The sequence below is a fragment of the Cyprinodon tularosa genome, unplaced genomic scaffold (assembly GCF_016077235.1).
Source record: "Cyprinodon tularosa strain WSP-4 unplaced genomic scaffold, ASM1607723v1 ctg228, whole genome shotgun sequence".
Classification (NCBI taxonomy): Eukaryota; Metazoa; Chordata; class Actinopteri; order Cyprinodontiformes; family Cyprinodontidae; genus Cyprinodon; species Cyprinodon tularosa.
The window spans coordinates 623,545-646,660 of NW_024038851.1; the positions used below are offsets into that span (position 1 = coordinate 623,545).

Consider the following 23,116-nt stretch of genomic DNA (forward strand, 5'->3'; position numbering starts at 1 on the left):
GAAGCTACTTCAGGTCAAGATAACAGGTAAGCAAGGAAGCATACAGGAAAAAGCTGGAAAAAAAGTCCAAACAAAGAAAATCTGAGATGTTTGGTTTGGGGATGAGGATGACCGCAGGCTTTAAGCAGAAGGATAATCAGACAGATGGAAGTCTGGACAGAGCCAATGAACTAAACACATCCTTTAACAGGTTACATTCAGGAACAGGCTCAGCATCCTTCTCTCCTACCTACAGACAAATTTGAATCCAGCCTGAAGCTAAAGGTTTCCTCTCACATCTCAAATACTTCATTTTACACCTCTGCCATGTTTCGTTCTAGGAACTTCTCTATAACCATCTCTAAGACTATTTCAATAAGAATAATTCTTCATAAAAAAGGGAAAGTGATGGTGAACTCTGAGTATCCTCTTCAGAACAATGTTAAAAACAGCAGAGTATCTTCACTCAGCTTCCCCAGATGTGTCACAAGTCAGACAACTATCCTTCCTCCCTGCAGCCATCAAAATACACAACAACTCAACAACAAAAAAATTATGTTTTGCTACAACATTTATTTTCTCTTTGGGATCAATAAAGTATTTTTTAATCTAATTGAATATCATATACAAAAAGTACAAATTGGGTAAATGTCTAAAAGGGTGTTCAGTTCAAGTCTTGCATATCTTATATTAGCTCTGTTTAGCACATGTGATTCCCACTGATTAGCAGGTACTTGCTGACCTGAAATCATCTAAGTAAGGTGGGCTGATTTTGGATATACAGCAAGCATGAGAGGATAGAGAGACAAGTTAATAGATTAAAGTAAGATACAAAAGCTAACATCTTAGCTGAATTACATAAAAGGTCATGATGGGCTCACACAAGATAGTGGAGGGGTTCACAAGGGTTTTGTGGATAGGGGTTCAAATCTCTGTCCTCAAACATTTATTCAAGGACATATTTGTGGTTTAGACAGGCTTGATCCTGTCAGGAGGAGGATGCAGGTACCAGCATGAGTGAGGGGGACATCAGAGAGTCTTTCTGAATCTTATCTTCATTTTTTCATACCATATACCTGCAGGTCGGCTCACCTGAGGCAACAGCCAATCAAGTCTTTTTGTTTCTTCAGCAGGGCGATTAACAGCTATGACTTGTCAATAATCAGATACCCTGCTAGGGTAATAAGTTGCCCTAAGGAGGATATTCAGGCCACTGATGTCAAACCATGAAAGCTACTTACCATGCATGGAGGATTCCACACCAAATCCAGTATCCAGAGACTATGCACTAAGGGCAAAGGAGACATAGAGGGTAATAAGTTGCCCTAAGGAGGATATTCAGGCCACTGATGTCAAACCATGAAAGCTACTTACCATGCATGGAGGATTCCACACCAAATCCAGTATCCAGAGACTATGCACTAAGGGCAAAGGAGACATAGGCCTAGTGAGCATCAGAGCATCCACTAAAGATGAAACATCCAATCTCCAAGAATGCATCAGGAAGATGGCCCTAAGAGGTAAAGCACAGAGTGAATGCCTCATGACAATGGAAGCTAGAAATTAAGGAACTGGAGGAACCATCATGGGAGAAAAACCCTGTACAACCGACAGACAGCTGAAATGGCTGATTTTCTATGAATGGCAAGAGATGGTCAGACTGAAGGACAACACAGAAGCACTGATCAATGCAGCATGCCGTGAAATCAGAGCAAAAGTGGCCCAGATCTACCATAACAGGCAAGCTCCACGATGCAGGCTATGCAAATAGGCCCCAGAAACAATCTAGCATCTCACAGCAGGGTGTAGGATACTGGTAGGAAAAAATTACATGGGATGGCATAACCAAGTGGCTGGTATAGTGTATAGAAACATCTGTGCAGAATGCAAACTGGAGACCCCCAGGTCAAAATGGGAGCCACCTTCCAAGGTAGTGAAGAAGGACAGAGCTAAGATCCTGTGGGACTTCCAGATCCAAACAGATAAAATGGCTGTGGCAAACCAACCAGACATTCTGGTCATTAATAAGCATCAGGGGATGAATGTAGAGATTGATGTGGCCATCCCAAATGATGGAAACAGCAGGAAAAAAAGGAAAAAAAGTTACTGGGCTCAGTAACCCCCAAACTGGAGATACCTGGACACACCTCAAATAACTCAGTCCAGAAGTGTAAAATTCTGGGGACAGGCAAGCTCCCAGGCCTCTAGTAGAGCTCCTGTGCTGGAAATAACAAAGCCACGCACCCCACCCACAAAATTCAGGTGGGAGTTGTCGAGTTTTTCTAAATATGTTGATGTCCTTGCATGGAACAAGCTTTTTCATCTCACTTAATAACTGTAAAAATGATTGAAGTTGTGGCTTTGTATGTATATGTGACATCATTGCCATGATAAAACTCACACCGGTGACTGTAACCTTTGTGATTTAAGGTGACTCTGTAACCTACAGATACCATTTATACAGATTTCCCACAGATTTATGCATTTCATGAAATATATCTATTTTATCATTTATTTCGGAATCAGAACAAGCTTTGTTGCCAAAGTTTGTATTTATAAACAACAAATTTCATTTCAGCTCCATAAGTCCATAGAATACAAACATTAAGCATAATATATACAGTTGAGAGGAAATAAAATTATTTAAAAAAAAAAACTATGTCAAAAATGCATAAGTTTTCTGAGTTGTAGTCAAAAATCCATCTGGGTGGAGAACATTTTTAGCGTTTTTCTCTTTTTCGTGGTTCTCGTGTGGTACAGAGTTTGTTTTCCTTGATAAAAACTATTTGATTTTTTTTTTTTATAACATTGAATACCATAAATGTAGGTATTTTTTATTTATACCACTAGTGTCAATAACAATTTTAGGAATAAAAAGTTAATAGGTTGAATTTTTTGTGTTTTCCGAACTTTCAATAAGTCAAAAAGAAAACAAAACCCCCTGGGTAAACCATGCAATCATTTTATTCCCGGAACTCATCCGTTTCTCTTATTTCAATCATTTTCTATCTTATTTAGATGAACCGTGCTAAAATGAATCGTATTTGGTTTATGTAGTTTATCAGTGCGTTGTCTCTAAAGAGTGGAAATGCTGCCCTCTGATGGCGAGGTGCTACAACTGCATGGGTTTTCCGTCTCTTTAGAAGTAGACGTGGCAGTGACGTCAATTCCGGAAATGACCCGGATCGAAACTTTAAGTGTAGGGTCGGTTACTTCTCAACAGAAACATCGAGAACCCTCATTAAAATGCTGTGATATCGAATCTAGTAAGTTAACCGATAAAATACATTTATTTATATATTTTTTTAGGTTAGACTACTAATCACTGTATCAGTTTCGGTCGTACTGAACCGCTGTAATGAGGGACTGATAGCTCGAAAAACCTGTTAGCATCCCTGAGCTAACATTAGGCCGTGATCAGCTGTGCGTCGTGATGGGCGGCCTTTCCCAAGACTTCAGATTAATCATCCTTACCTAATGAAACGTATTTTTAGCTCTTAATTGGGTATATGTTGAAGCTAAGACTCCCACCTAATTTCAGTGGTTTAAATCTTTATGTAATGTTTGAAAGCTCGCGATGCCGGTTCAGCTGTGTTGTTTTCTGATGAAGTAATCTTCTTATATGACTCCAAGGAGGTTAACATATGTTTTTATTTTCTGTCACAGACATGCTTGTGTGTATGTTTACGACAGACACACCACCTTGGATGTAGGTCGGTTGGATGCCTGGTGGTCTTTCTGTTTGTTATTAATCGAATCGGCCTCAGGAGGAAGATCCAGGAGTTTCAGGTTAAAGGGGTTCTGACCCTTTAACTGGCGGCACGATGACGTGCCGCGACCGAACCCTCGAGTTCCAGTCAGCCTGTAAATCTCTCCAGGGCAGACAGGTATGTTCCCCCCAAACATGACATCATATATGTTTTGGTTCCACTTTTGCTTTCTTTTCGCATCATATTTTCATTCAGAGTAGCTTAAGTTATAAAATCCTGCTTCAGCTATCTTGTTTCCATGATATCAGAGTAATGTTTTGAGTTTCAGTTAAAATAGGAATCTTGATGATTATGGTGGTATTTTCTTCATAGTATAAAGGATTGAAAAGTATTTCAGAAAAGTATATATCCTGGACAATATACAACTCTGTAGGGCTTAACTTTTCTTCTGTAATTGTAAAACCAAAAACATTGATGGAAAGTCTATTCAAAAGGTCTAAAAGAAAACCAGTGTTATATTGGGGAAAACGAATATAGGGTTTTTTAAACAGTAAATCAAGCCAAAGAACTTGGGTTCAATAAGTTGTTAAAAATGAAGTAAAAGTTTTTTGTTATTCTTGCTTAACCTTTTAGCATCTTCATTATATTTTAGACATAAAACAGTTGATTATATGTGAAATATGTGTTAAAAAAAAGTTGCGCTTTTTATCACGTTTGCAAAAGCTGTGATTTTTGAGCACTTGCGTTTCACATTCATCATCACTATTATTGTTCCTATATTCAAATGCTTAATCAAACGTTGAGACTCCCTGTTATATATCAGGTAATAAAAAGTTTTCTGTGTTTTATAAATGAAGACACACATAGTGGTATATTAGCCATCCTTTAGGACATCTGAATCCAATAAGATTTAGTCCGTAATAAGTTGGGATAAGTGAATGATCAATAATTAGTTATATCTGTTTAAATACTGGAGCTTGCTTCATGTTTATAAAAATGCACCACTTGAATGGCATGGATTTAAATTTAAACATTGAATGGGTCTGTTTTAATATAAACAATGTTAGTGGAAGTGGTAGTCACATGGATAGGGATTTCTTTTGTGTTTAACATGAACTCTAAACTTGGGGGTGATTTCCATGTAGGGTCAAAACAGTGGACGAAGCGACATTTATCTTTTATTAACACCATCTTTCATCTTTCTTGTCCCTGTAAAGATGGCCTAATGGTTAGGGCATAGAGCTTGGAATCCTGAGGTTGTGAGTTTGAGCCCTACTCCCACTTGCTCTGGGTCGCTGAGCACAGAACCTTAACTGTACACTGTTCCCTGGGCGCAGCACAATGGCAGCCCACTGCATCCCCAAGGGGATGACCTAAATGCAGAGAGTGAATTTCGTTGCTCTGTACTTGTGACAGTGTAATGACCAAAAAAAAAAAAAAATGCGGGATGGATGAAGACCTTTTTGATTTAGATCTAATGGTGTTGTTTTTTATTACCTTCTTTAGCAGAATGGAGTTCAGCCCAGTAAACCAGCTCACAGTGCCCTCAGGCAACACAGTGATTTCACACTTATGGCCAAGTAAGTTCTTCATATTCCTCCTTTATATCTGTTTTTGCAGCTAAGACATATTGTCTCGCTAAATGTTCTCTGTTATTGAAACTACACCCACCCTTTTCTGAATACTTGAATAATAAATGGTTTGAAATGTCATTATTTTTATTACTGCAGAGCATTTTTATCCAGACTGAAGTCTGTCAGAGGAAGAAAAACAGATAAAAAATGTATACATTTTCATTATGTTGATTCCAAACAATAAAGTTGCGTCTCTGTTTGTGACTTTAGGAGAATTGGAAAAGACCTGAGCAATACATTTGCCAAATTGGAAAAGCTCACGATTTGTAAGTTGTTTATGTTTTTATTTATTTAATTTTTATTATTATTATTTTTTACATTTGCTCCACATTAAGAAAGCAGTCTGTATTTAATTGCAGTTTTGTCCAAACTGCTGATTCTGTTTTCGGTTGCTCTGTTTCAGTGGCGAAAAGGAAGTCTCTATTTGACGACAAGGCAGTGGAAATAGAGGAACTCACCTACATTATTAAGCAAGTGAGTGCAGAGGGCCGAGTTTAAGGCTTAACTAAAAAGAATGCTTCCATACCGACTGCTGTGTTTGTGTTTGCAGGATATCAACAGTCTAAACAAACAGATTGCACAGCTCCAGGACTTGGTGAGGTCCCGCGGCACTCCAGGTGGCCGACACATCCAAACCCACTCCAACACTATCGTGGTGTCATTACAGGTATCCCACAGTCATCAACTTCCCATTTTTATAGGACATTTAGAATGCAGATTCATCTTTTTTTTTTCCCTATCTTGTTTTTTTGGCAAAGAGTAAAAGTTTAATCTAAGCAAAAGCCAAAAAAGGAAAGCTGCAGTTTTGGTTCTATGCTAAAGCAAGAAAGTGTAAAATCCCTTATAATAAAAATACAGCTTTTAAAGTGTAGTATTTCAGTTTTCCTATAGCTATAGTGTACTATGTTTAGTTTAAATTCTTCTTAAAATCTTACTTTTTTATTGTTTACAGTCCAAACTGGCATCGATGTCTAATGACTTCAAATCTGTCCTAGAAGTTCGAACCGAGGTGAGATTGTTTTGTCCTTACATTATTAGCATTTTTATTAAATGTTTATCAATATATTTGCTTTCCTTTTGAACGTTTTTCTTTTAAATGTTTTCCCCAGAACCTGAAGCAGCAGCGCAGCAGGAGAGAGCAGTTCTCCCAGCCTCCTGTGGCAACTTCTCCTATGATGGCCAACAACTTCAGTAAGTCTGTTTGCTTCCTGGCTGTAGGCATGTTCATTTTTATTTGTTTTTTCATTTTTATTTATTTTTTCATCCTGGGTGGGGTTAAAGTGAAGGCATATGGCTTTACTAATGCATGTTCACTTTGCACAAATAAAGCCAAATGTTCTGCAAAAGCTGTGTTAGGGAAAGAACAGAAGTTGTAAGCAGCAGCAGTTGATTCAAATCAAAAGCAAAAATGTTATCGCTGCAGCTCAGAGGGCGTTAAAAGGTGACCGTACTGTTTCCGTCTTAGAGATGGAAGCTTACACGTACAGTAGTGTGGCATTCAGAAATTGTCCTATAAGTTTTCAAAAATGACCACTATTAAACTTTCTACTAGCTTAGCTTAAAGGCTGGTCTCACATGTCTCATGCTGTCAATCATGATGCTTATTTTTATCTCTTTATTTGCATCTTTAACACACTCTTTATAAGCGAGGGCATAGATGGGTAAAATTCCTTGCGTGGTTTTTCTAATCTACCTTTATGTAACGTCATATACTGTCATAACCTCGTATTTGTCATTTTAATAAACATTACTCTAAGCAGATACAAACAAAGTGGGTAATATAATCCCCGTGTTTGATAAAAATGAGAAGAGATGCATCAATCAGTCAGACAGAATTTGGAATCATCCATTTCTCTGGATCGGCTAAGATCCCTAATCAGCCAATCAAAAGCAACAAATCTTATTTTTATACATTTTTATATTAAGATTTCCAACCACGCTTGTTGTTCTTTGACGGTGATTCCTTGTCCTTCCATATTTAAATATGGATGTCAGTGAAATTTGGAATCTGACCTCTCAGAAAAACAAAAAACCTAAATTTTGTGGTCAAAGGCCAAATGATGCGTCTCTGGAATCTTCAAGATGTTTTTTTTCTCCTTTCAGTCTGTACTGACTGTGCAGGAACATTCCAATAGGTTAGAAGATTCATTGAAAATGACCTTCATTATGTAGATTAAGTTAAGGGAAATGATTACACTAACAGTGACATATTTCCATGATTCTTGGTTAAATATGAGTGTCTGCTAATGAAAACAAAATTCAGTTTCTGACAGGAGTTATACATAAGATGACTTGGAAGCCGATTTTGAACACAGAAATGTTGGCCTGTCAGGACGTTTGTCCGTCTGTGCAGTCAGAACCTGGTCAGGGCTCCTTCTGCTTAAAGGGGAACTGTTAAGGAACAGCGCAGCCTTCAGCTCATCTGCTTGCTGGCTCTGGTGCTTCTCAGCTTCCTCTTCCAAGTACAGAGATATGATGGTCATTAATGCAACTATTCACACCCTAAGCAGTGTGGTCAGGTATCAGTTCTGGCTGGAATTTGAAATTAGTATATCAATAAATTTCACCAGCTGAGAGAACCATAAAGTGTTCCATCTTTGGTTTTCTCTGCCTCTCCAATAGAAAAGAGGACTAAGAAAACTTTCCTCCACCACCATTTTTTCTATTGGCCTTTCTTTTAGGCAAAGGTTCCCTGTTGCTTGTTTACATTTTCCAAGCATGCATTTTTTCCTTCCACTAAATTTTCCATGATTATGCTAGTATACATCCCTGATTCTTCAGCTGTGGGTTTTTGTAGCTAGCTGGCTGGTGTGGGGGGTGAAGTGGGCATTCTCCCTGAGTTTCTACAGGTCAGAATGTCTCTGTTTTAAATTCTTATTTTCTTGGTCTATAAATATAACTAAGTTATCTGAGAAACTGAATTCTGGGTTTCCATTAACAGTAAACAATAATGATCAAATGTTTTGCAATGTGATTAATTATCCCTACTTATTTAGTTGAACTCATTTTTATTATTATTAATTGCTATTATTAATTGGTGCGAGGTTCCTGAATCTAATTCCTGTTGGAGTTTGTATTTTATTGAAACCGGAAGCACAGGATCTGCAGGTTTTCAGATCAACACAGTTACCCTGATAACTAGATTTTAATCATGTACTGTGGAGGTTTGTTAGTTCTTGACATATTTACTGATTACAGGAGCAAATGGTTCCTGCATATCCACACTGAACATGCTGCTCCAGTTTATTTTGATAGCATAGCTGTTACAGTAGTGAGCTACCCCAAGTCTTTGTGAATGATTATCACTGTATCTGGTCCTCTGTAATGCAAAGATTAAAAAATATTTTAGGGAGCCGCAAAAAAGGGGCCCAGGAGCCGCATGCAGCTCGCGAGCAGCGCTATGACTACCAGGGCTATACAACCTCAAATTTAAAAGGTACTCCCTCCGTGGAACGCTGGCCTGTCACAGCGGGTATGAGCAGCTCCTGTATGTGCCCGCTGTGCATTCCGCTTTTACAGCTGCAACATTCACAAGTTTCTGTCAAATCTTGTTCATCCAGCTTGTTTTTTTTCTTTCAGAGAGCTCGGTCCTAATGCAGGACGAGTCCCGGAGCATGGGGGATGTGGCCATCGATATGGACTCGCAGAGCAATCCTTTGCAGCTTCAGCTTATTGATGAACAGGTACCAGCCTGCCGTTTGTCACACCTGTACAGCTGAAGGCAAAAAATAATTTTTTGTTGTTTTTTTTTGCATTTGGATTTGCACTCGGGGTTCTCCAATGTCATTAATTCTTTTCCTGACAGCCATGTGAGCTAGGAAAAATTTGTTTTGTTTACAGGGACACTGTCTGGTATTCCTTTGAGGCCATAGCCACAGATAGTTTAGTCCAATTTTACCTACGTCTGTATCTCTCCTTTTAAATAGAGAGCAACTGAAATCTCAGGGGGAGAGTCCTCAGATATAAAAGACATTTATATGATTCAGACAGTTACAGTTGGGATGTTATAGAACAGAAAAATCCCTTCATTGTCCCACAATGGGGATATTCTGGTGAGCGAAGCTATTTGCATGTTTTGATACGATTTGGTGATAAATTATAAAAGGGAGAGGTTTCACATTTTGCACGAAAACAAACTCATGTTTTTGGACAAATAATCTCTGATATGCCTTCCATTTTCAGATCATTTTGCTTTAATTCATCAGCTGAAGTTTGGAAAATAGTTTTTATGACAGACAGACAGGGAGTTGCAGCAGGTGAAACAATCTCTATTACTGTAAGGTTCTTTTAAAGGGTGAAAGACACAGATATTGTTCAGGAAACCCAGATATTTAGGCTAACAACTAAAGTCCAATTAGCCTGCAGTTCATATAGAAATCCCAAATGAAGTAAACATCTAGGTAAAGACCCTCTTTTAAAGTCTTGGTGGTTATGTGTTTCCAGGACTCGTACATCCAGAGCCGTGCTGACACCATGCAGAACATTGAAAGCACCATCGTAGAGCTGGGCTCTATATTCCAGCAACTGGCTCACATGGTGAAAGAACAAGAAGAGACCATCCAGAGGTAAGGGATGCTTAAATATAAGACCATTGAGCTGTTTTCCTGCTGTTTTTAAATCCTGGATGCCATTTTTCTAACTCTGTGTCTCCTCTCTACAGGATCGATGCCAACGTAGAAGACACACAGCTGAACGTGGAGGCTGCTCACACAGAAATCCTCAAATACTTTCAGTCGGTGTCCTCCAATCGCTGGCTGATGATCAAGATCTTTCTGGTCCTGGTAGTTTTCTTCATCGTCTTCGTTGTCTTCTTTGCGTAAAGATAAGGAGGACTGGTGAAAAGGGACGAAAAGCATAAGACATGAAGCTAAAGTTGGACCTGGAGATGTCCACACAGCACACTGAGAAGACAGACTGCTTTGTCACAGTTTCAGGGTGGCTTGGGATCAATTCAAACAAACATGGACTCTACTGATTATTATTTCCAAGCTGTGAACTCATGATTTAAAACTTTGGTGAGAAGTGAAGTGATTGAGCTCTGTCCAAATCAAACAATAAACGGTGTAAAATCTCCACTGTTTGTAGATGGGAAATCTGCTCTGCATTGTACTCTGACCAACTATTTGTAAACATTCAAACAAACTGGCTGTAATTTAATAGTTTTATTCTGCAAACTGTCTTATAATTTAGATTTTCTTCCTTCTATAACCCCTTTATCATTTTTTATTTTTTATTGCAAAGCCAAACAATAGAACCAGAATCTATTCTCATATAGGTTTGCTTTGTTTTACTTGGAGTTACAGTATATTTTCTTCATTTCTAAATTCACCCTTCATTTATGCTCTGAATTATGTTTATCCATTTACATTTTTTTTTTTTTGCTTTTAGAGTTTATTTGCCAAATGGGTACTCTCTCTAACCTGTGAGAGGATACAAAGAAGTCAGTGAACCTAGATTCTGCAGAATAATTTACACCAAAGTATAAAATGACTTTAAAACACAGTTTTCATTGGAAATGTCTGCCAGCTCTCAGGCATTTTCAAGCTATTAAAGGGACTGAGAATCATTCTTACGGTACCCCAGAAAGGATCAGTGCTAATGAAGGGGTTTCTCTGCTAATGAAGTGAATCAAGCTGCCAGATTCCCTGGAAGTATCTGGTTGTTTGCCTCCTTTCCTCTTTAATGTACAGGATGTTATTTAAATGACTGTCTCTTTTTAAGAAAAAAGAAGACATGGTTCCTATTTCCCACCCAGTTTTTTTTTTTTTTTAGCCAAATGCCTTGACTTTATTGTAAAATGTGCAAATAGTTCTAATGATATATTGATGAGAAAGTGCACAATAATAAAACAAAATGGGATCCTGGAACAGATGTTTCTTTATTGGACTACATTAATAAAAGTGTTGCTGGCTCATAGCAAAAATAGTGATGAAGTTTACCTTTAGTTTCTATGTTTTAATAATTTTTCTTTGGAGTTTATCAGTTGTCTTTTAGGTTTGTAGACAGAGCTTATGATAGGTAGCTTTCAGATTGCACTGATTATTTAAGGGTCTTTCATTAAAAACAAAAAACCTCCCTTTGTGGAACCACTGATTCAACCACATTTCTACCTTTTGGCCACAATCTTATAAAATGAAGTAAAATTAAACACTGTTTGGCAGTTGGGCCTTCTTGTGTGGTCAGTGAATCCTAGCGTGTTGCTGTAAATGTTATCAATTAAATATTCTTTAGTCAGCCTTCACTGTATTACTGGGGGGGTCAGACCCTTCTTGATCATATTGGGATTTAAACCTGGGTCTTATAACTAAATATTCTCTTAAAAATATTAACATCTACGTTGAGATGAAATAACCAAAGTAATCAATATAGAGGAGAGAGCATTTAGGGTTACCAGCGTTCCCATAATATGTTGAATCATCCATTATTTGGCAGTTACATGCAGCTTCCCACATTGAACATGCATGACCAATACAAATGTCTGCCACAATAACTCCAAATAAAATTTACAAAATAATCCCAAGGTTGACCAAATCCAGGTAGATCAAAGTAAGGCATCTTTAGCTGCACAAAGATTTTTTTTATTTTTTAGAACTTTAATGTTTTTATTTTAAAACAGAGAAATTACACAGCATACAATGACAAGTAACAGTTTCTACAGTGTGAGATTGTACTATAGATTAACCATCCCAGCATGACATTTTATAGTTTCAGCATCATATTTGCGGTCTCAGCTTCACCAAACAAGCCTAGCACCAGAATTAACCTTGGATGGTAGGTCTATGTAACATTTTCCAGAAAAGAAAAAAAATTAACATTAAGTTATAAGACTTGCTTACCTGAGTAAATCTTAAGCATTGGCTGAAAGTGTCTTTTTGAAGTCTTAACAAGTATGTTATTTTCATTCGGTATAATTCCCTCACAATTTGGACCCATGAGTTGTAGGAAGGCGGTTCTGGTTGCTTCCACTTAATTGTGATGCATTTTAGGGCCGCTGTAAGAAGAACATTTAGAGATATGGTTTGGCTCATCCTTGCAGTCCAACTGGAAGAATACAGAGTATTGCAACCATTACATCCTTGGGGATAACCTCCTGAAAGATCTGGTTTATAGCCTTGTACACATCATAACCAAAAGTTTTGAAACTTGGGGCATGACCAAAACAAAAACATTTTCTCCAACACAAACTTGGTACTTTAGGATCTACCTTAGCTACTATGTCCAGCGTAACACACCACTTTTAAGTGGTAAATATATACAGTATAGAATAAGTCATCGATAGATATGTCCTGGGCTCCCGGACATAGAGAGGCAATGATTTCCTTTGCCCATTGGTTGCTTTATGATGCTCTTGATTTCAACTGGTTCGCGTTAATTGGGTTGAGTGATTAAAAACAATCCCAGCTTGAATTTTCCCCCAGTCCACCCCTGGGAAACAGTGAATACTAGGGTGCACAATGTGCAAAAGCAACCCACTTCTTGCAGAGTTAACAGCTGCAGGACCTCGAAACTATGGAGGTCTGCAGCCCATCATCTGCATCATCATTAGCAAAGTGTCAGCTGCAATGGACCGTATGCAGAAACCATCTTCTAGTAATGAAACTACTCATTTGTTCAAGTGTAAAGTTTGGTGGAAGGAGAATAATGTTTTATTGTTGCTCCACTGGACTTTTAAGGAACTTTTCACAGTGATGTTGGATTGGCAGGATGTTGGTCTCATGCAGTGAAAATTATTTCTTATTTTCAGTGACTCTTAAAATCAAACTTTTTTGTAAAGTAGCAAAGCCCTTTTTTGTGAAGCTTTTGTTTTATATAAGTTTACACTTCAGTGCAGATATGTTATGCATCATGCAAGTCTATATCAAGCAAAGCATTTTTTCCCCCTCATTCATGAATCTTTTTAAGCTGTTAACCCTATTTCTTAGAGTTTGGTCTTTATTTTATTTATATCAGAGCTTTCGAATCCAAGAATATTATTAAACTAATTATGTTTTCTTACCGCAGACTGAAACTCCTTCTCAATTCAGGCACATGTTTTGAAAAATATTAATATTTAAAGCAAAACAGCAATAATATAGAGAAAACATGTTTAATGACAGAAAATATCACAACATTTCTTGTCTATTTCTCAAAATATATGAGCGCATATTTACAGTAATACAAAATAATGATTGATTTCCACTTGCAGGATCTTTGTTGACCAAGTAGTCACTAACTGATAGGATCTGCTGAGTTAGCAGGAAAGCAGCCTGAGCCTAATGTCCTCCTTCAGCTCAGGACAGTCACCTCTCCCTGATACATAACGTGATTTAAAGGGACAGTTCATCATATAGTGTATACATTGTGCAGTATTAAAGCTGTCCACCCAACACAACATGCATTATAGTTCAATGTGCAACATGGTGACAGTTTCCTTTCTAGAAATTACTAAAACAAATGTTGATAGGCCATTTTAATGAAGAAATTTGAGGGAATAGTAAAGAAACGTTTTTCTGTTAAATATCAGAGTTGAAACCTGTCTGTGAGACACTAGCCTTGGTTTCTCTGCCTCAGATATCTGCTGCATGGTTTCAGATTGGTTGATAATTTACCATCAGCATAATGTTATACCTTAAACTGACTAAAATCAGAACAATAATGCTCCTGGTTGCCTCAAGTTAACTGGAAGGAAACAGATTTTTTTAGTCCCTTTTTATTACATCTCATATCTGCATTATAGTGAGATGTTGAAAAAGGTGAATGTTCCCCTGATGTAAACCTTGCCTATTTAGTCTTTATTCATATCCATCATTTACCCATTTTTCCTTCCTTCCTCCCTGTTCCACCAAGAGTCCTGCTTCCCTCCATCACCCCAGGGCCTCTTCTCACCCCTGAGCGCTCTGCTCCAGAGGGGTGATCTCTGGCATGCTCTTGCTCCTCCCCTTCCTTGCTCTGTCCCTGATGGCCTCCTCCTCACCCTCCCCATCCTCCTCCTCATCAGACCAGTCGACCTGCTGCTGCAGGTTCCCCCTGGAGCCCCTCAAGCCGCTCCCCTTGAACATTTGCCCAGTGCGAAACTTTGTGCGGAAGGTAACAAAGGAGAGGCTCTTGCTGCGTTGGTGCTTCTCGTAAAACGTGCTTTGGGCCTGGACCTCGTCGTTTCCGTTGACTTCATCCACACAGTCTCGTAGCACTGTGCGGAACAGCCGGGGGACTTCGTGGACCTCAGGCTCCATCTGTGAAACAAGTCTCCTAAACCTGCAATGAGGGGAGAAGATGGGATCTAAATAAATATGTTTGCATCAGTTTAAGTCTAAAAAAGCAGGTTTGACATCAGCCAATCAAGCAGAAGAAAGAAACAGGTTGATAACCATTATGGTGAAGGTGGCCTTTTTTTAAAAGGAACAAATTGTCTCTCTCTACGCCCCTGGAAAATGAAAAAAAAAAAAAGCCTTGAAAATCTTTTCTCTCAAATTGCTGATTTACAAGCACAAACTCCAGTGTTTATCAAATGGGGAATGTGCATGATAGCATAATCAAATTAACACATGATTATAAAGTGAAAGAAAAATATAGTTTTAATGTTTTTACGAATAGGATATTTGTAAAAACAAGTCATGTATCTGAATTCAAACCTGCTGAGTCAACAGTGTGAGGGTTTATCTAAAGTAGATTTCATTTCACTTCTCCATATGTCTCGGCCCAATCTTTGAAAAATAACTCAAGTCCTGCCACAGATTCCCAGTTTGATTATTTCAGCCGTCTCTGTGTCTTACAATGCCATAGCTAAGTTCAGGATGTTTGACATGAACATAGCATTTTACATGCAGGAATTATATCTGAACAGAGAGAGTACAACAGAGAGAATACAGCAAATATGTGGAAGAAGAGAGTCTTCTTCCACATATTTGCTGTATTTTCTAAAATACTGTTGCCAAACAGCAACATTTCCACAAAGTACTTCAATCTGAACTGGAGATAAAAGCAGGGTTAGAAATGACCTCTTGGCGACTGCAGATTAGAGTGTTATCCTTGCCTTGCTGTATGCTGTATATAATCCATTTTCAGATCTGTTCAAAGTTTGGAATGCTTGATAACATGATAAATACTTTCTCCCTGACATATCTGCTGCTTTCCTTGAGTTTCACAAAGCTGTTTCTTCACTAATGTCCTCTAATACACATTTGAGGCCTTCAAAGAACAGATGAATTTAAATCACAAAGGTGTTTGCAATTAACTGACAATATTTGGGTGGGATGGTATAAATGCTCATCACACAACAGATTTCTATTCATAAATCATGCAACTATGCTATTTTTCTTCCACTTTAGTTAAAATGTTGCACTATGTTTAATTAACAAAATTTCAGAAATTTCCAGAGGTATGATGTTCTTTTTGGAACCATTTAAGGAGATCTGGTTGGTAAATTGACTCAAATTGAATAAAGAATTACATTTTCAGAACTAGGAAGATTAAACTATTTTTGTAAGCATTTAACAGATAGGGGTGAGGATCTGATCTGAGAGTATCAGCATGTTGTTGCTTAGAGTGTTATAGGGATTACTAAACTGCAACTCTGCAACTCTCCTGTCTTTGGTTACCTCTTTATATTATACATGTAATGTTGTCTCTATTTCACTATGAGCTACATGATAAACTCATCTTAGTGAGTCTGAAAATTGATTCAAAGCAGAGAAACAATTATTAAATAGGTTAAAGGTATAAAAAAAATAGTCTTACAAGACCTGAAATATAATCTTTAGTAATGTGAGAACTGGGGAGTTTTATGAAAAAACAGTTTTATAGTAAAGTAAAGGTTAGATTTATATGTTTTTATTTAGTTCTTTGTATATATTCCTGCCTGAGTGGCTCTCCACCTCTTCCCAGTGGTTCTTACCTGACGATAACAGGGCCACACTGTGCAGGGGGGATCTTGGCACAGAGGTCCTGCAGTTCCAGCAGGTCATTGGGGGTGAGCTGGTATGGCTGAGGGGTCGGGGTGGATGCCAGCCAGCTGTAGTCTGCAGTGGAGGAGGAGCTCCGGCGCCTGCGCCGGCCCTCGGTAGCTCTCTCCAAACGGATGCGCTCAGTCCGCTTCACCATGGCCCCCAGCTCCAGCATCAGAGTGTTGGTCACCAGCTCCTCAGTGGATCGCTGACCCGGCACTTTGGCCTCAAGGGAGAAGACAGCAGACCAAGGAAACATCTGGAAAGTCATGTTAAATAACAATAAATAAGTATCTCTCTAATAAAATCACAGCAAACACATGAATGTTAAAACATGTCTCTTTTAGTGAATGACTAGTCTTACCTTGGATGTATGAAGGATGTAAAAAGGTGTGGTGTGTTTCTATCTGGCAGGACTCTCTCGGTTGTCAGGTAAAGACTCTGTCAGCAGCCAGAAGAAGAGAAGACCTCCATGAGCAAAAGGACCAAATGAGACTCCAGCTGCCTGTGGAGATCCTCACCAGAGGAAAGAGTGTGTGAGTTTAGGATTGAGATTGGATGTCATCCTGTATTAATAAAGATAGAGTGAGGAGATGAGCTTATTGGGATATGAGTGCACGCCTGCAGGGAGAGCTGGTTGCGTCAGTGTGACTGATGGAAACCATTTTACATAACAGCACGGGGCTGATGTCTAACTGATCCTTTTTATTTAGGAAAACTTCCTTTTTTCTTCATATATGCCTGATTTAATTCCTTCTTCTTCCATTGTCAAACAAGCTTTTATATGTGATTAATTAGGAAGCTGTTTTCAACTATTGACATGACATGACAGTTGAAATGTTCTGTTAAGTCTTGAGCAAACCATTGAAAAATAAACATCTGAGATTGTTTCTGAATCGGCTAACAGCAATTCTGCATTATTACTACTCTGTTCTTTCATATCATCTCAGTGGTATGACATAACAATCACCTGCATATACTCAGCAGTCTGTCTCAATGTGTGTAAGGAACATCAGACCGGTTCCTGGGTTTCCACACCACTCAGCACTGAGCCACTAAATCCCAGATTACATTCAAATCCACAGAGTACCTGGAAGAATGACTGCTTGTTGTGACTGCAATAATCTAATCACTACTCTACTCTCAGTCCTGATATGTAACACTAGAAGAGATAGTTTGCAAATAGTACTCAGTGCAGCTTTTGAATGTATTCAGCGATATATATTCTTCACTGTTATCTTTGGGCTTTTTCAGTAAAGACATTTCATAAAGTGTTGCTGTGGGGACATAATCATACACTGCAAAGTGTCATTACAACTGCCTCAAAGTCCAAGAAATGTCTCATGTATCTTTCCTGAAACCATTATAGTCTCAGTTTGTTTTGTTTTTTTCTAGAGGTTATCATTGCATACAGAGAGTTCCTGACACTCAGATTTAGCCCTTATATTTCTTTATATTTGGGGGTTCAGATTTTTATTTACACACAGCTTTTTTTTTTTTTTTTTACTTTTTTTATGGATGAACATATTTTGATCTCTGCAATGAAAAAAAACGACCTAGAAATAAGTAAAAATGTCTTAAATTAAGTGTATTTAGCCTTAATTTGAGTAGGTAATTAAGATGACTTCCAATGGAATTCTTATTTTTACTCTTAAAATAATATAATTATTATGCATGTTGATTAAGACAATGGAATTGGTTTTTTTTTTCATATTTTAAATGTAAATTGCGTTGTTCCATTGGCAAAGTGTCTAACTTACCTTATCAATTTAAGAACAAATGCAGTTATTTTAAGAAAAAAATACTTATTTAGATTTCAGCTTTTTCCAGTGTGTTTGTGTTCTATTTTAAAATGGTGGGAATTTCATATTAATTAAAATGTTGGCAGTATATATGTTCTAAAAAAATACTGACAGATCTTTTATTTATGAACTTTACTAGAGAAGGCTTTAGATCAATGGATACTACAAAGCAAACTAAGCAAAGTCTTGTTTAAAGGTATTTCATGTAAGGAGGTCTCTTTTGCTCTCTATTATAATGAAAATAGAGAGCAAATTAATAAATTACAAAACAACAACTGTACAATATCGAATGATGATGCTTTAATTCCTCAGTTTTTCAAGTAAAGTTAAAATGTATTTAAGAGAGAAGAAAGACATCAAGGAGGAATTTTCAGACACCTGCTTGCAAACTCATACACAGCATTTTTCAAGCCTCAAAATGTAAGCATCTGCAGCTTAGATTGTGATTCTGATTTACTTCTTGTCTCTTCCATTTTATTTATTTCCATGTTCTGTTATTTTTGCTACTTTTAGTGTTGTTATTTTTCTTTTTTTTTTAACTCTATTAGTCATTCTTTTGGTGTTTTGATACAGGTTTTGTTAATGTTGTTTTGCCAACTTTTCTCTCTCTGTGTAATTTGTCTTTCAGGCAGACCAATCATTAACTAGTCAACTCTGTTCACCTGTGTTTCTCCTTTATCTGAGCGCATGCCCTGTTCTATTTAAGTTGTCACACTGCAGTTACTATTTATTCGGTTCTCTGCTTTGTCTCCTTTATCCATGCCTTAGGTCTATTCTGTTGTAAATCTTTTATTTATATCATCGACACACCTTACCTGCTTCCTAAAGTCTGTCTTCACTGTGCTCCTGAACAACAACCAATGACACAAAGTATGACGTCCAGAAGTCTAGTCAAACATATCATTCAAACACATTGTGCTGCAACCTTGTTTCAAAATATCTAACCTGATACCTCACAGTATTTATGTAACAGATGTGAGGTATTATGTATTCCTTCAGAACTGATACATTTATATTCCAACAGAACATTTCAAATACTGGACGCTGCAACAAATTGGGTATTAAAACCTTTCCTAACATCTTGCAGTGGTTTCTGAATTTGTTGTGTTTATTAATAAAATTGCACCTGAGAGCTAAACAACTGATCAATAGTTAATTCCTTGAGCAGTTTAAGACTGTCTCACATGGGGCATATTTATGCTGTGTTTACAGAAGTCAGTCTGGCTGGCCAGGCTTGAGACCTTAAGGATGTGAAGCTTACTCTGTTGTCTATTGTACATTACAAAAACATTTTGTGTTTATTCATTTAAATGATTTATTTTGTTATGACGATCTGTGGAGTCGTTTTTTTCTCTCTCTTTTTTTTTCTTTTTGACCTTTTTCTGCTGTACATAAACTAAAATTTAGTTGCTCTGTCCAAATGTATGTTTTAAATAATTTGTTAATTTATTTGAATGAATGACACTGTTTAAATTAGAACCAAGTCCTGCCATTTTCAAATCTGTATTTCTATTTAAAACATCTAAAATTCATAGAAGCATAGGAGTGGAATAAAGCAGAATATAATAGAATATGACAGAATAAAACAGCAATAGGACTGCAGCCATTTTTATCACTTGTGGGAAATTTTGCTGTTGTTGGTTAGTAAACTAATCCGTTTACTAAACAGTTATAACTATTCAGCATGTTTAAATAAAACTAACGATATGGGAAACCCTAGAACGTGTATTAAAAAAACAGTAATAGAGAATATGTTCTCTAGAAATTATAACGTTTGATATTTAAGTAACTAAACAGATAAACATGTAGGTTTGTTTTCGTTCTTAGACATAGGTGCAAGTGACACAATTTCGTCGCTAGAGGTCCTCCGAGAGTCAACCCGCCACGAGGACTTTTCCCAAAACATTCCCCTGCTACGTCACCAACCCCCTCCTGCCTCGTGCCGCCCTGGGTTCTGTTGAGTTATCAGTTGGACAGATCCCGCGGCATCTTTTACGTCATAGAAAAACTGTCAACGGTCTACCCGCGTCTTTGTCTCCTTTTTAAAGTTGTCTCTTTTTATTTCTTTACTCTCCTGGACGCTGATATTGAGCTGTACGACCGCTGACACAGCCTGACTCCCCCCGGATGACCGCGCTCTTTGTGAGGCTCTGAAGTGAATGGTGAGTAGCCTCAGTGCGGGGTTAGCTTCTAGCATCACTGTTGGGTTCAGCCGTTGACCAGTGATGGACCGAACTAAAAACTGATAGAAAAGCGACTCTTCGCTTTGCTTTAGCCAAGTCTGCGGATGGGTTACAGAACCTGTTTATAGAGGAAGATAAACTTCTATTTGTTGATGTCTATAGTTTTATTCAAGCTGTGTAACTGGGCAGCCCGGGTTATCTCAGGCCGCCGCTGGGGGTTCTGGATGCTTGCCTCCTTTATTTATGATGTGCTTTAATAACTTTTAAAATCTGTCACGTCCACAGCATAGTATCCATCCATTTGTTACGTCATTTAGTCACGTGATTGTGATGAACCTGTTGAGGAAACCTGCAGAACACAAATTTCCCTACTTATGGGTGAAATAGACAGTATGGGGTTAAAATAGAACCAAAAACATGTGAACATGTACTGAAAATATGTACTGATCATTTTAATCTTGCATCTTTGATTCTTTCTGTGTTAAAACTAATTCTGGGAAAGTTTGAAGCATTCATCTAATAGTTCAATTTAAATATACTATCACTATAGAAGGCTTATAATATTCCAATTTATTTATGAAATCAACCCCTATAGCCGTCAGTCGGTTTTCAGAAAAAGTGTACCTTAATATTGACATTCATAGATGAATGGATCGTTCATAATTCATTTACAAACTGCAAAAAAAAGCTTATTTTGACAATTTATCAGTGAGATATAAAATCTAGGGATGTATGGGGCTATTTTTAGATGACCATCCATCCATCCATTTTCTTACACACTTATTCCCAAGCAGGGTCACGTAGGGTGCTGGTGCCTATCTCCAGCCGTCTCCGGGCACATCCTGGACAGGTCGCCAGTCCATTACAGGGCAACACAGAGACACATAACACACACACCTAAGGTGTATTTAGAGAAGTCCATGTTTTTGGACTGTGGGAGGAAGCCAGAGTACCCGGAGAGAACTCACACATGCTCAGGGAGAACATGCAAACTCCATGCAGAAAGACCCCAGGCTCAGGAATTGAACCGGGAACCTTCTTGTTGCAAGGCAGCAGGAAGACAATGACACACATTCTCAAAGCTGGCCACTGACAATAGACCTGGGCTCTGTGGAGGGGGGGAGCAGGGCAAAAGTGAGGCTCAAAAACGCAGCACAGTCAGAGAGCTCTGAATTTGAGGTCAGTAGAAAAAGCGTTGCCTAACACTGTTATGAAGAGCTGAAACTTATTCTCACTGGTAAGTTCCTTCCAACATCCTCTCAGGACTCATACCCCCACTGTTCAACATTTATTAAGTCATTACATCAGTTTCTGTGGATTAAACACTGTTTTTTATTGTTTTATCTACAGTTGTGTTAGAAAGACATTCATCTTAAAATGAAAAATTGTGGGTTTTGTAATTATGCATCTAGGGATGGTTGTTTCATCCCTTCTTCGTCCGTATCACGGCGTGTTTATGTTTTAATTTAACATTGATAAGATTTGGTTCTAGTACTGATCAGGCCTTAAGTTACTCCTTCTAGACCATCTTTTATTTCCTCTGCAAATCAATTGTTGTATAATCTAATTAGAATAGAATAGAACTTTATTGATCTCACAATAGAGAAATTCACTTGTGACATTGGCTCTTGGAAACAACAGAAGGCATCATTACTTTAAAATCAGCATTATTCTACTAAAATAGTAACTTAGATCATATGTTAGCAATAAACTTGTGAATTGCAAAATTCAGGCATAGCTTAAAAAGGATAACATGGAATGAATCTTTCATAATATATTGATGTAATTTGATTCTTAATCATTTAATGGATGTTTTGATCTGGATCAATGCCTTGTTATTAAATTGTTATTAAAAAATCTAAACCTACTTAGAAGGGTGGATATTATTTATTAGGTGTAATATAACCACATTTTTTGGAGTTTTCTTGTCGAATCTAATGAACCACTAATATGCTAAAACCTCAGTCTTTCATCTCTATAATTGCAGCTGTGGTTTATCTTTTTCAACCTCACTTGGTTTTTTTAGAACCTCAACAACATGTAATAAACCCGTCCAATGTGATATCTGATCTCTCATCTAATCCCTGTCCCTGATTGCATAAGTATTGTGGGGATCTCAATGCACCAGGTGCAACAATGGACTTAAGCTCAGGACTTACTCTGTTTCTGAGCTGAAGCAATGAGCTGATGAGAGAAAGAAAAGTAATCAGAACAAAGCAAAAGTATAAGATCAAATGTTCTGGCTTTAAGATGCAGCTACATACTTTGTTTATTACCTTAACCATGAATGGAGCATTGATGGTAATGTGCAAAAGCTTAATTATTCATAAACAAAATTAAAATAATGTTTTAACAAGCTCCATGTTCTTAGTTAAGCAAGTGTGATTATGTGTTTTGAATTGATTAGGGGCAGGATTAGCATTCTTGTTGTTGTTCACTATTCAACTTTTTTTTTGTTGCCTGCCCTCTGTCAGTTCGTAAGTGTAGAGAAGCAGATAAATGCTCACTGAGCTTTGACACAAACTGAGTGCAGTTATAACGTTGATAATAAGCCCTGAGGCTGGATTACATGTCAAAACTGAACTTCGCTGACTATCAGTCTTGCTTTTCTCCATTCCAGGTCTCACTTTCATCATTCTTTACTTTCATCTATATGGGCTGCTTACCTAAATGCACAGACGATTAGTACACTAAATTCACTGGAAGCTTGAAGAAAAGGTTTTATGTGAAAGTACTCCTGTTCATGCCAAAGTGTAGGACAGAGGGGATTTATTTTCATCTGTCATAACAGCTGGAGCAGTTTGTGTAGGAAAACATTGAGTCACAGCTGAACAGTTGTGACAACCAGTATCTCCCTGAGGAAGCGAAGCCTTAGCAACAAAAGAC

The 23,116-nt window shown here is 37.7% G+C and overlaps 3 protein-coding genes across 7 annotated transcripts in view; 2 read left to right on the forward strand and 1 right to left on the reverse strand.

Moving 5' to 3' along the window:
* The first annotated feature begins 3,130 nt into the window (after positions 1 to 3,130).
* On the forward strand, positions 3,131 to 11,190 carry stx5a (syntaxin 5A). Of its 4 annotated transcripts, none has more exons than XM_038286603.1 (12): positions 3,131 to 3,245; positions 3,646 to 3,866; positions 5,196 to 5,269; positions 5,534 to 5,589; positions 5,727 to 5,797; positions 5,874 to 5,990; positions 6,276 to 6,332; positions 6,433 to 6,514; positions 8,673 to 8,759; positions 8,903 to 9,006; positions 9,767 to 9,888; positions 9,984 to 11,190. In XM_038286603.1, exons 2-12 carry the CDS (start codon positions 3,804 to 3,806, stop codon positions 10,141 to 10,143), a joined length of 993 nt encoding a protein of 330 aa, XP_038142531.1. In that variant the 5' UTR covers positions 3,131 to 3,245; positions 3,646 to 3,803; the 3' UTR covers positions 10,144 to 11,190. The 4 variants fall into 4 exon arrangements, with proteins under 4 accessions (XP_038142531.1, XP_038142532.1, XP_038142533.1 ...); XM_038286604.1 differs by having other exon boundaries at positions 5,199 to 5,269; positions 9,984 to 10,143; XM_038286605.1 differs by lacking the exon at positions 8,673 to 8,759 and having other exon boundaries at positions 9,984 to 10,143.
* Positions 11,191 to 13,395: 2,205 nt separating this feature from the next.
* zgc:162144 (RD3 domain-containing protein) lies at positions 13,396 to 16,799 on the reverse strand. Its single transcript, XM_038286543.1, has 3 exons — positions 16,610 to 16,799; positions 16,197 to 16,504; positions 13,396 to 14,557 (listed from the first exon to the last, which is right to left on the reverse strand). The coding sequence occupies exons 2-3, from the start codon at positions 16,502 to 16,504 to the stop codon at positions 14,185 to 14,187; spliced, it is 681 nt and encodes a 226-aa protein (XP_038142471.1). The 5' UTR covers positions 16,610 to 16,799; the 3' UTR covers positions 13,396 to 14,184.
* Positions 16,800 to 19,966: 3,167 nt separating this feature from the next.
* Positions 19,967 to 23,116, forward strand: part of si:dkeyp-115e12.6 (centromere protein F) — a 30,194-nt gene continuing 27,044 nt past the window's right edge. For both annotated transcript variants that reach the window (XM_038286546.1, XM_038286547.1), the window contains exon 1: positions 19,967 to 20,209. The gene's annotated coding sequence lies outside the window, so the exon portion shown is untranslated. The remainder of the gene's footprint in view (positions 20,210 to 23,116) is intronic.

Coding starts and splice junctions, on each gene's coding strand:
- zgc:162144 (XM_038286543.1), bottom strand. CDS start 16,504: ATGTTTCCTTGGTCTGCTGTCTTCTCCCTTGAGGCCAAAGTGCCGGGT. Junction 14,558..16,196: donor TGTGGCCCTGTTATCGTCAG/GTAAGAACCACT, acceptor CCCTCATTGCAG/GTTTAGGAGACTTGTTTCAC.
- stx5a (XM_038286603.1), top strand. CDS start 3,804: ATGACGTGCCGCGACCGAACCCTCGAGTTCCAGTCAGCCTGTAAATCT. Junction 5,270..5,533: donor GATTTCACACTTATGGCCAA/GTAAGTTCTTCA, acceptor TTGTGACTTTAG/GAGAATTGGAAAAGACCTGA. Junction 9,007..9,766: donor TTCAGCTTATTGATGAACAG/GTACCAGCCTGC, acceptor ATGTGTTTCCAG/GACTCGTACATCCAGAGCCG.